Source organism: Anopheles coluzzii, chromosome 3 (assembly GCF_943734685.1).
Source record: "Anopheles coluzzii chromosome 3, AcolN3, whole genome shotgun sequence".
Classification (NCBI taxonomy): Eukaryota; Metazoa; Arthropoda; class Insecta; order Diptera; family Culicidae; genus Anopheles; species Anopheles coluzzii.
In genome coordinates this window covers 44,666,224-44,679,202 of record NC_064671.1, presented here as the reverse complement: position 1 = coordinate 44,679,202, position 12,979 = coordinate 44,666,224, and the positions used below count along the sequence as shown (strand labels likewise).

Here is a 12,979-nt window from a genome sequence, read left to right as displayed (position 1 = left end):
GACTCTTACCCAGCCCACTGAGTCTATTACCGAAATATCATCGAAGCTTATTGGACTGTTTTGACAGCTAGGGCTACGTTCATCCAGCATATTGTGTGCGTATTTTCACTGGGTGAAGCGTTAGCGTTCGTTTGAATTGTCTATGTATTAGTGTTAGGTCCGTTAGGCTAAGAACAAAATTGTCAACCATTGTCTTAAAAGGATTCGTAATATACTGACGCGTACGCCAAACGGTCACCTTTAAACCCTAAGCATTTTTCACTGCACTTTAACATAAAATATCACAACGTAGGGCCGATCACGAACATTTTGTTTGACTAATATAAACACATTATATCTCATTTTTGACATGAAAATGAATTTTCGGGTATTGAAAATGAATGTTGATAGTCTGATCAAAATCAAAAATACTCTGAGAAATTTGGACAATCAATGTTCAAATGTTTATCCCAGGTCTGTGACAAGGACTTTCCAGATTGATTCTTGAAAATACTTTTGCCGCAATGGACCAGCTATGCCATCGAGATTCCCACAATGACAAACTTGCAGCTCATATTTAACTTCTATATCTTTTAATCCCACACTAAACTCAACCCAACGTCCGCCCAAGATCCTTTCTTGACAGAGCATCGATCTTTAGGCTAATGTTTTCCCGCTTAACAAAACTGCGACCATGCATCTTGATCTTGTTCAGCACAAACGCTGAAGCAAAACAAATATCTTAACTAAAGCTAAATCACTTACCCTGAATGTTGAATGCAGCTGATTCCATCAACAATATTCGCATAGCTTTTAAAAGACCCCAGACCGATGGGTATACCTCTCATTGTGGGATGGTGCGCAATGCCGCAGAGCCGTTGAAATCGTATTATAAAAGCAATTAAAACATTCAAATACTTGAGATATTTTGCAAGAGCCACTTCAAAACTTTTGCTTTTAATTAGGGCGAGTTGCTTGTTGTTGGTTGCCCTGAGCAAACGGCAAACTGCACTGTTCCGCCAAATAGCAACCCTAGCAACACCACCACTGCGTCACAAAACAGAAGGAGCAACGCTAGACGAGCTCGCGGTTGCTAGAAGTACACGATCTCAGCACAATTCACAGGTGCTTGAAAGGAGCACCACATCTTGGAACGGTCAGAGTAAGCAAACGATGTGGATGCAAAAGAGTGAGGAAACCTCAGGAAGTGTGGGTTCTTCTACCTTCGGTACCTTTGCTCACACAATGCACTCTTCTCCGCCTTCTCATACATAACCAATGCGATACCTCATCCAATCTGCAGGGGTTCTGCACCTCTTAAGCTGTTGTGCTGGCCATATTTGCGGGGGAGAATGGGGAAGCAGCATGTCTGGAAGCATGTAAAACACTATGAAAGCGTTACGCGACAAATCAACACAACGAAAACACACGCACACGTACATGCACACTAAGAACGGAATGTACATAGCACCATGTCTTGCACGGGTATCAGTGATGCAAAACGTGTGAAAACAATTTGTAGCCCGCAGCAAGTGACTGTAAATTATTTTCACTCAAGCTTAAGCAGGAAAAAAAAGATACCGAAACGCTTCGAGCTCTGCTCACTGTGTTAAGTGCCCATGACAACGTTGGTTGCTTTAGCATTAACATGCTACACACTAATGAGCTCGGTTGAATGCGTTTGATGCAAACAAACGGTTGCGCTATGAGCATTGAGTCAATGGATGTAACTTATGTTATAAACTGTTTTGTCGTTTTTCTTTATTTGAAGATTCTCAGTAAGTTAAACAGTTGAGCAAATTTGTTTTTATGTAATGCTTCATTTTTGACAATTTTCTTCATTCTGTGTGAGTGTTTTATAACCGGTAGGCAACAGATGGGGTTTACGAAAACTTACTTGAAATGTTTGTTAAATCCAATCACATTCGATGGCCATAGTAAGGAACGAAAGGACTGTGTAGTGTTTGATACGCTGGCTTATACAAAGAGCAGATGTGGTTCAATTCGTATTCCCATTGATTCAATCTTGCTGCCAGGAATTTTGGCATTACAGGGTTTTCCAAGTCACATTCAAACGTAAACATTGTTATTCACCGCGTGCAACATCATGTTAATCCACATCAATCAGATATTTCATTTCTATCATATTAATTTTTAATTTGTTCAGCATGATTTTCAACACGACTCAAGCTGGATTGAGTTTGACAGTTCTTTGTTTTGTAATGAAAATCATGGGTAAAAACTGAAATTTAATTATGAAGCAAATACACCATGCGGGACTTGAACTCATGACGGGCATGTTGTTTAGTCGTTCGAGTTGACGACTGTACCATGAGTCCGGCTTAAAAAAACACAGAAATAGCGTAGTATTAAATTGCCTTTTTAACAGCACCATTTGAAGCCAATTATTTAAATATCCTTATTACTGTGTAACTAATCCAAGTATTATTCAAGTACATCAATAATACAAATATTTTTAATACATATGAGACAATGTATGTTCTGTTTCATATTTCATGTTTTTATTGCTTACGTTAACAATAAAACAAAATTGATTTTGTCTTAGCCTCCCCGGCTCATTTTCTGATATATACCGTGTACCTATTCTCGTTTACTTTTTACCCTTTTTTTCAAAAACTTTTCATTGGATTTGATCAATTTCCCGACCCTGTTCTCATTGTAAACTGTGTTTCTGCTCTTGCTATTGGTGTCAAGCATGATTCATCTCGTTCCAATTTTTCAACTAACTCGATTTGGGACGGGGAAGTAATTCTTTTTATTCAACCAACCACCATACCATACCGCTTCCAAATCTGCCCGTGAATGACATAGATAACATCGTTCTATGGCCCAACACGAGCAAACCGGCAACAGAGAAAGTATTCCAAAGATGACCTTTTTTCAAGTGACCCCATTCTGGCTCGACTCCACAAAACGTTTCCCTATGCCGGTACGGATAACCCCTTCAGCTATGTAATCGTATCACCCAAGGGCTATACGGAGCACATCAATCGGAACATTTTAGCGTGAATGTGTGGGAATCTGTGTGCGTGTATGAGGGAGAGCGATAGAGTTCTTTTTTCTCGCTCTTGATACAGTGCAAAATTGGCTTACATGAAACCCGCAAGTATCCGGACAAGCACTGCCCAGAGTCCTTTTATTCATGCTTCTCATCGAGAAGAATGCGCATAAAACACCAACCACTTTAAAAGTGAAAGGAGCATTTTCGTCCTTTGTCGAAGAGAACCGAAACGATATCGCCAGATATCCCTGAACCAATGCACAGGAAAGAGAGATAGAGCGACAAGCATCTTAAGCAAACAAACTTTATCCACCGGCGTGTGGGGTTTTGGGTGGGCTTGCAGCTGTGTCTCTAAACCCCGCGCAAGCCCACCTAGCGTGAGAAAAGTGGGCAGAAATGCCTCAAAGATAAAGGGCACGGGAAAAATCGGTCAACCGGCAAAGTTTTGACCGGCTTCTCCTCGGGGAGCCCTTTTCTTTAAAGACAGTACCTGATACCGAAGGTCTACCATCCGCCCCAATAAGGGATGACAAATGACAAGCCTGTCAACATGATGCATGATTAGGATGTATTTACTTCTAACGGTTCGTTAGAGCCAACGGAAAATCATTCCGCTGAAGGGCCGGAAAAGAGCACGCTTAACAGAAGGACTACATCGTCCGTTTGACGATGGAGACGATGTACGGGACAATTTCACCACCACAATTTCGTTCAGCGTACTTCACCGCGTGCGGGCTTGGAATTTGAAGAACGATAGTTCTGGACGGAAAGCCACTGTTGTTTGAGTACTGAGTAGAATTTTAAAAATGTTAGATGCACCAGGGGGTTTTCGTTGAACAAGTTAATCATTACTGGTTTGGAGCAGTAGTCGCTGGGATGACGTTATCATTACATGCCGCTTATTAGCGCACGATTTCTACACTACTCCTTTCCGAAAAATTATTGAAATGGATAGGCACATTATCCGACACAATAATGAACCACTATCGCCGAATCGACTAATGTACCCACGAACCGTATTGCACACCCGATACAGCCAATATAGATTTCACTTTACAACGTCAAACCGTTTAGTTAATCGGCCACTAGAGCTACGCCTCGGAATAATTAATGATACAACCGTGCGCTGGGACGTTTGCTGGAAAGCACGAATAATTACCACTTCGCCTAACTCGCTTCTTAATGTTTAAGTGCGAGCAACTTTCCGATAACCGGAACATGCCCTACCATCACATACCCCCTTACACCAGCGAGTTCACGCCTGTAACCTATTCATTTATGCCTTGTTTCACCGCTGCTTTGGGAGACCAATGAGCAGCCTGTCAACCCGGGTGGGTCAAACCCGGCGGTTTCGATTTGGACATAAATCTTTCATGAGTTGCCCACCTCCCGTTGCTACCGGGTTGCCGTCCCACGCTCATGCTACATTATAAGTCATTAAGTTCGGCTTCGAAGCCACCGAATTTTCCGAAGCGCTTAGCGATGCTATTATCTCCTCCCCGTGTTAAATCCGGGCCCCCGGGGGTGGGGGTATTAAATCCGCCATCCTACACATACACACACACACACACACACTGCTGCGAGCTGAACTTTGTCACCATCTTTCGCCATCGGGCAACCGGGAAACCCAAACACGGAGAGAAGATTAACGCTTGGCCGTCATGCCGAAATGTGCCGAACCTACTGGAAATGCCGTTTCGAGAAAACGTGTCGCCGGCGATTAGGTCATACGCTCAAGAAATGCTGCAAGGGAATGTGTATCGCGTTTTACGGTTTCATCAATACCACGGCTCAAGCACGCAACTACGTGCGAGCGATAAAATGCCCTTAGCCGGGCGGCGCTAAAGTGCCCAATCGTTAATGGAATGGAGAGTTATTCGGTAACCATCGGCACCAGAAAGTACGGTTGCTATAGGCATTACCGTCCGTTTGGCAGAGAGCAGCCTACTCCACCGGTAATGTGGGAAGATTAAATTGTACGCACATTCATTAAACCTTCATACTCCTTCGATGATTGAATGTCGTTGATTTCCAACCAGATAGTGACGTTAAGTAAGTGTTGAAGAGATTGTCGGATCAATGTTCGCTGTCAGTAAAAAACGTATAAATCGCGATGCAACGTCGAGCTTCATGTCAAGATTGTGCTAAAACATACACATTTGGATCAATTGACAAACCACACTAACATGATTTGCTTCTACTGGAACAAAGCTAATGTATAAGACTGCATATTTAAACCAATCTGCTGCTAATTGATGTAATTGTATTAATGCAACTAATCATCATCTTCATTTTCTGCTATTCTTCCAGATGCTCATCAAGGCTATACATCTTCACATCCAATTCAACAAACATCGGTGATGGGTCATCTTCATCATCGCCACCATCACCCGGCTCATGATCGGCTGCTCGCTAGACTCGTTTTCGGTACTGTATCGCGACCGACAAGCTCGCCGTCCCAACAATACCACTGCTATCGTCACCGACACGTACTGCGCTGGGTGCTCGTGGGGCTTATCTCCTTCCTGATTAACACAGGACATGGACTGGAACAGCTTTCCGGTCAGCAGGAACCCCAAGCTGACCAGCAACCCATCCCACCAACGCTTTCGTCGACCTCCACCCCGACCCCAACACTCCCGCCCTGCGAACAGCGTGCCCTGGACGATATCCCACCCGACCCATTCTACGACGTGTCGGACATTACGATCAGTGCGGCTAAATCGTTTGCCGATTTCCTCGCTAGCCGCAAGATAGATGGTACGTCTCGTGACGATCGCAAGTTTGCACTCGCCCGCGAGAAAGCGAACGAGCTGGCAACCAGCGTACTGAAGCAGGACGATGGATTGCTGCTGGCAGTTGGCATTGCGTACCCGCGGCTTCCACTGGCCGTGGTACAGTTTCGGGATCAGATCGACAGCGCGCACGTCAATCTGTCCGAGAGCAAGAACTTCCTGTCAACGTACTGGCGCGAGTTGGGAGCTGCATGGAACCAGAGCAATGGCGCACAGTTCTGGGGTGCTCCGTTTCGTGACTGCGGCCCCCTCTACGGACGGTGGCTTTGGCCGTACAGCGTTACCGTGGAGTCACAGGGTGTCAAGTAAGTACCGTTTGGTAACACTTTCCTTCTATGTAACACTTATCAGTTGGTTACCGCGAGTGCTCGAGTAGCAAATCTCTACAGGCCAACAAATTCTTCCATCCGGGCCGGCTAATTATTCACAAACTTCTTCATTCCACGATTTCATTCGTTCGTCAGCAGCAAAGAGATTCCATAACTCTTAATTATGTATGATTGGAATGAAAAATTATGTACAATTTATCGCTACCACCACTACACGAACACAATACAACAACTATAAGAACCATAACACCATTAATGGTACAGCAGAATATGATTTTTTCGTTAGTTTGTTATGTTGAATGGTATAAATGGTTATGATTAGGAAGATAATACGATACATCCCTAATTAAATGGTAAACTATTCACATGTTTCCATTATTGACATTAATAAAAAATACATTAATTAAAAGTTATCTTCACCACTCCCAATTGCATCAACGGTAACGAACGCTAATACTTAAATTAAATGTTTTAAATTAAAAAAAAAAATTGTAAAACATTTTTTGGAAATCATCACACTGATTCCAAAACCAATTTTAATTAATTGTAATTGTATTTGTATCATATGTAAAAATCAATTGGCAATGTTACCAAAATCAAAACATTTGATTGTTTTAGTTATAGAAAGTGCAAATTTTGGGAATTTGCACCATTTTGAATGAAATATTTAAATGTCATAAGTGTCGGCTATAAAACATAATTTACGATGGTGAATCATTGTACTAAATATCTTACAAGCCATTGACATTGTTTTAAGTATGTATTTATAACCATTGCAACGTTTCCTGCACTGACATTAATTATACAATTACCGGAACAGGCAAACCTATTTGGTTTACAAGCCCAAAGAAATTACCTCACCAATTTGTGTGTCCCGGATCATCCCTTGAAGTTTCTTCCAATCAGAACAATAAAGAAAAACGACACTTTGATGTTAGCAAAAGCGCTTGTTCGAGAATTAATTTTAGGAGTATTAACCGATTTTGAACAGTACTTGTAGGAATTTGAACGACACAATCAGAAACGCTTCGAACTCGTTACCAAACGATCCCACAAAGCCTCACGAGTACGAGGAAATGTCATTAATTTCACAAACCCTCCTGAGGGAAATGTACTTGTCTCAAATTCTGAAAAATTTACCATTTATGCTAATAACACGATAGCAAGCAAAGGACTATTGCCCAGGCGGTGCTAACAAATGTGTGTGTTGCGCTAAAAAATCCCGAACCAAACAGGGGAGGCGAATGTTTGAGATTTCTATCGCACAACTATCTGACTTAACACGGAGACTTTTCATTAGTGACATCCGCATCAAATGAGCCTCGGCACCCGTTCCCTACTCCGCCTACTCGTACCCTTCTCATGGCTCTATTCCAAATTCTGCACGTTGTCCATGCTGCGTATTGGCAGCAATACTGGACATTCTAAAAACAGCTCCGAGTGGTTGCTTCCCCGAAAGCGGATACTTTCAACATCCTAAAACTGAACTCATTCCCGGAAAGGATAGCAAGAATAAATTTAACACAACAGCCCAATTGCCCGCATGCCTGTTTGGTGGCCAAATGAAGCGCACGGGTGAACAGATATTTGTACTGTAACAGCGATGTAACAGTCCAAGCATTTCCATCCACGGTTTGGCCTTTTTCTTGTTCTTTTTGTTTTTGCACTAGCTTCCTTTTTTTACTTCGCAAAATGACCCCGAGGAGTTAATTAACATTATTTCATCACCGCCTCGGGCTTATTCTTACGAGACGATTTCACGAGAACAAAGAATATCCATCAACAAGCAGCGGGCATAGCGGATAATTATATGTCCACTTTTCTGATTGGTGCCGTCTTCCAGGCTCCATGGACGGAGACGGAGGAGGTCTTAATTAAGCATTCGCGAAGTACGGTAGGATTTGTAACAACATTATTACTTACCTGCTGATAAACCTGCTGATACTAATAGTACTGATTTTTTTAGCTAACACGAGAATTCATGGGATTATTAGATTATTATATGGTATAAGCTTGTATCTAGCTCTACCAACATTGAAAAGTTCTGGTTACTTTTTATGAAAAATACGGAGAAGTGTATTGGGAAGCAGTGTTTTTTTTCATATGAGTTAATCTTACAGCATACTTTCCATGTTACTACATCAAAACTAAACCTTCCGGGAAGGCTCATATAAATTTTGTTTATTTGATAACTTCGCTCAAACTACAAAAGAAAAAGCCCTACATCAAAGTCGATGTTTATTGCTTTGACCTTTAACCAACCACACCTGCCGGCTGAATTTTTGTGGTAAACATTTTCAGCTATTGGGTGCATTCACGATACTCGTCATGATTTAAGTTAGATTTCAGCCAGTGTGTGGAACAATATGCATCAACCGGGTTGATGATTCTCCATACTTAAATGACAGTTGCGTGCAAAAAATGCATCACAAAATCGTTTTGTTATCCATTTGCAGTTTGAAATGACTTATAGTACTGTTAATACTCGTTAAAGCAAAGTTTAAATTTGCCTTAAACCTTTACCTACAAAGTATGTATGCTTCTGGAACCTGAACAAGCCTGAGGCGAATGGGCATTTGTTTACTTTTTTTCAGGCTGAAATAATCTAGGTCAATATTCATAAAGTACTACAGGTCGATCTAATCTTCATTTGATAGTTAGGAAGTTCAAAGTTTCATTTTAAGCCCTTAGCAACTGTCACTCCCCTGCTGCCAATTTCCATAGAAATTTACATTAATGGTCCCTCCTATATTTTAAGCCACAAAGCTGAAATTTTCTGTTTGTTAGTGGAACAGCATTCATCATCCGGGTTGTATCCATTTGATAGTTTCGTTCCGCCATATTGGATTTTAGCAGTTGTGTACAAAAAAAAACATTTTAAAATTGTTTAGTTTTCTTTTTTCTGTTTGAAATGAATGAAAGTACTTTTATTCAACTAAAAAGACGATCGAAGCCATTTTTCCTTTTCTCAATACAGCAAAAAACTATCAATCTGTCGTGAGCTAACGACGAAACGGCGTTTGTTTACATATTTTTCAGGGTGAAATAATCTAGGCTGAAAATCTGTTGATGGTTTTGTGTGTGATTTTGTATGGAGTATTAACATGATTTTCGTCACTAAGTGCCAAAGTCCATGTAAAACAACTGGCTAATATCGTAAAAGCCCCCAATAATGGCAATAGAATTCAGATCCATATTCCCACAAGTGGTCTAGCCACCATGATGCTGGCTAAACACTTGAGGCAAGTTTCACATTTGATTTTGTACGGCGTGTTGACGTGGTTTAAGCCGACAACTGTCAAACTCGATATTACAAAACTAAAACTAAAAAAGCTGACTAGTTTCGTGCAACCTCTCTTTTTTGGTTATGAGCTAAAATTCTTTCATTTACATTTTATTATGATTTTTTAAACAACGGTAAAAGATATTCTATACATAACTAAATGAGATACATTCGGGTACAAGGCATTTGCTCGAACACATTCTCAAGGACTAGTTGCTCAAGCTTAATACCTACTAACGGATTCTTCTTTTTACAAAATTTCTTTCCAACAGAATCGTAGCTTCGGCGTTCATTGCAGCCGACGTGGATCAATGCAACGATGCTCTGGAATCGATTTTTGGCCGTCGTCATGTTTGCGATCGTGAGTCCACCTTCTGTCTGCTGTCGGAGCTGGACGCCTCCAAGCCCCGGGGCAAGTATACTTGCGTCTGTCGCCCCGGTTACTACATTCCCAACGAATCAATACAGGGGTTTTCATCCGAGAAAGACGATGGCAACATTACAAACTTTAGGTAAGCACAAAACTCGCCTTGAAAACGAAGTTAGTGTTCAAGAAGTTCACTAAAACCATCCTCCACCGATACGACCGCTTCCTTGCTTCGTTTTAGCTGCATTCCTTGCCCAAGTGCATGCGAGTGTGATTCGGAGGGTAGCTGCAGCAGCCCGGACGAGGACTTTAGCACCGAAACACTCATGAAGGCTACGATCGGTGCTATCTTAGGAGCTTGTATGCTTTGTTGTTTAGTGTTAGCGTTAATTGTGTTCCGCCAACGGAAGTGCAAGGTACGTGTGGCTCAGGGGCGTTTACTATCGTAACATTTCCACTGCATATAATGAACGGTGTTTCTTGCTATTCTGTGCTTTCTTTGCATTTTACTCTCTTTTACAATACAGACCATTGCCACCGGGATGTGGACCATTTTAGAAACAATTTTATTCGGCATTTTACTTCTATACTTAGCGGTAAGTGGTCGTAGATATATTTAAAGTTTTTTCATTCATTGCAAAATAAAAACATTCTTATCGGCTTTAGTGAAATGGAAACAATTAATTATCTTTAAAGGTTTTAGTGAATGATTAAAATTTGAAACAGAAAACGGAAAGCTATCAATTAACAAGCTATCAAAACCAAACTGGATTGTTTTTCTGCAACAAGATTAATTAGCAAATTAACCATTTAACCGGAAACTAAACGACATGCACCGTCTGCGCTCGTACTGGAAAATGGCAAAAAGGCACGGCAAACCGTTCTTAATAATTCACCCGTCGTGCCAACACGAGCAGCACCCAATTGCGCGAGGGAAAAAATGTATGAAAATGAAACTGTCATCAATATTATTCACCCGTGACCCATTGCTGCACCCCGCCGTTACACGTCGAAGAGAATTAATTTAAAAATCTCATCCCCATTTTCTCGAGCACCCCTTGCCCTTCCCTGGTGCGCCAAACTGTTTCGCGAATGATTTGACAAGACTGGAAACCATTAAGTAGGCCACGATGAAGTGAACCATCATGAAAAATTCAGCGGCTATCCTGCTCACTTTGGTGACCTGGTTGGTGAAGGGATGTTTTTTTTTAAGTAAAGCAAACCCTTAGCGGGCCGATAGCGTCACGCACCATTGGTTGGGTTTATAAATAGAGAACGACCGAAATTTTTACGGTAGACTCGGTAAAACTTTCAACCGACTAAACAAAACAAAACAACGTGACATTGAACCGGATTTTACTCTTTTTCTAGCTCTTTTGGTATTCTTGCTGAATACGGAAAGAAAATTTGCTCCAAAAACAAACCATCAACCGAAAAAAAGAAACAATCCACAAGCGACCCGCATCACACTCGTTTTTATCGTGATCACGTGACCACGTAACACACGACCGCCCCAACCCCCGGTTATTGTTCGACAACAATTTTAATCAAAAGTTTCCAGTCATCATTAAAGTTGCAAAATATGCTCCACCGGCTCCAACAGCAACTCCAACAATGCGGTTCCATCAGGAAGATTTCTCTTGATTCCATCCCGTCCCGTGCACTTGGTGTTTCGTCTCGACCATCTGCTATCCCCTCATCCTCTCCCTTCTTTGATGAACGACCATTTCGGGGTGGATGTGTTGTAGATGGATCTGTTCGACCATTCCATCATGTGATGCACGGCAACAGCAGCCGTGCGTGTTCAGTGTCGGAAAACTAGTTTACCCTCAAGCATCACCTGCCATGCCAACAACTGGGACACAACAATAATTATTAACAGTCAGCGCGACACTTTCCGGCACTTCGAGCATTATGGTTGAATTACTAATGAGGATGTTTATAAAACAGGACGTTTTTGTTCTCTGTGATGCTGTTGCTACAAATTGTCGTGTTCGTAATGCATATGCATACCGCACGAGAGGGTGCGGGTGGCAACAAAAAATACTCGAAAAATTAATTAACATTGCAAAGGGAAAAACTTTTGAATGAAATTGTCAACTTGCTAGATAGTTCTATGTGTGAAGTGACTTAAAGGATGTTTTGATGTCAAAACAGTGGATATATTATATTCATATGGAACTTAAAGGCCTTAAAGCTTACCTTCAATTTATATTATTTGTAAATGAACCAATTTTTAAATTTCCGACAACATCCCCGTCATGGGTTCAAGACCAATATGGACCGTGCCCCCATGAGTTGGACGGAATATCCTGCTAGGGGTAATCAATCACTGATAACTGATCTTTGGTTACTGATATTCAAGCCTATTAGTGCTAAAAACAGGCCTTAGCCAACAACGAGTGTTGTGCCAAAGAAGAAAAATATTTAAATAAACTGATACTGACCAATTTAAGATTTAATACTTAATACTGGCTCCCTTTTTTCGGCCATTTCAAATACACATGACAAACATAAGTGAAACAACTATTGCGTCAATAACCTTAGATATCTTATTAATAAAGCTCCCTAATGGCAGTGTGATCGCGCTACTGGTACTACCAAGGACGAAAAATCCTGCAAAACCAATGCCTGGTTGCATGTACCTCCTCAGGTTGTCACAAGCAGATACTATTCAAATTTAATTTACATCACTCCAGTGCATCTGTGCGGTAGCGTAATGTTTCGTCTAATTGATCACAACAAGCGTCACAACAACCAATCAATTACATCATACGTACCAACTTCAAAGCACTTGCAAAGCAGATGAAGTTGCAAAGCATGTGCACATACATCATCAAACGTACACACACCTAACCAATGAAAATGAGCTTCACATTCAGCCGCCAGACAGTGCAACAAACCAAACATTTTCTACGCATCGCCGCACTATTGATCAGCGTGCACCGCAAATAAGCACTGCTAATAGAATGGTACAGTTTGTTGAACACTACGCACTAATATTGACCATTTCAGTTGATGGTAAACAGTAACAGCGGGTTCCCATACCTTCCCCTTGTTTTATTTCACCGTGCACTCTACGACAATTATATCACAGTATCTGGGGGCAAATACACACACAAGACACGCAAGATGGTAAAGAGTAATGAGAGAGCAGGTGCAATGGAAATTAATTTATGACATGATGATGATTAACATATCGAT

At 41.4% G+C, this 12,979-nt stretch overlaps 1 protein-coding gene across 6 annotated transcripts in view; it reads left to right on the top strand.

Moving 5' to 3' along the window:
• The window catches only part of LOC120957267 (probable G-protein coupled receptor 158), a 66,021-nt gene that overhangs the window by 25,375 nt on the left and 27,667 nt on the right, over positions 1–12,979 (top strand). For all 6 annotated transcript variants that reach the window (XM_040379379.2, XM_040379376.2, XM_040379375.2 and 3 more), the window contains exons 4-7: positions 5,312–6,101; positions 9,681–9,920; positions 10,017–10,191; positions 10,303–10,371. In XM_040379379.2, the coding sequence (XP_040235313.1) occupies positions 5,362–6,101; positions 9,681–9,920; positions 10,017–10,191; positions 10,303–10,371 (1,224 nt within the window). In that variant the 5' untranslated portion in view covers positions 5,312–5,361. The remainder of the gene's footprint in view (positions 1–5,311; positions 6,102–9,680; positions 9,921–10,016; positions 10,192–10,302; positions 10,372–12,979) is intronic.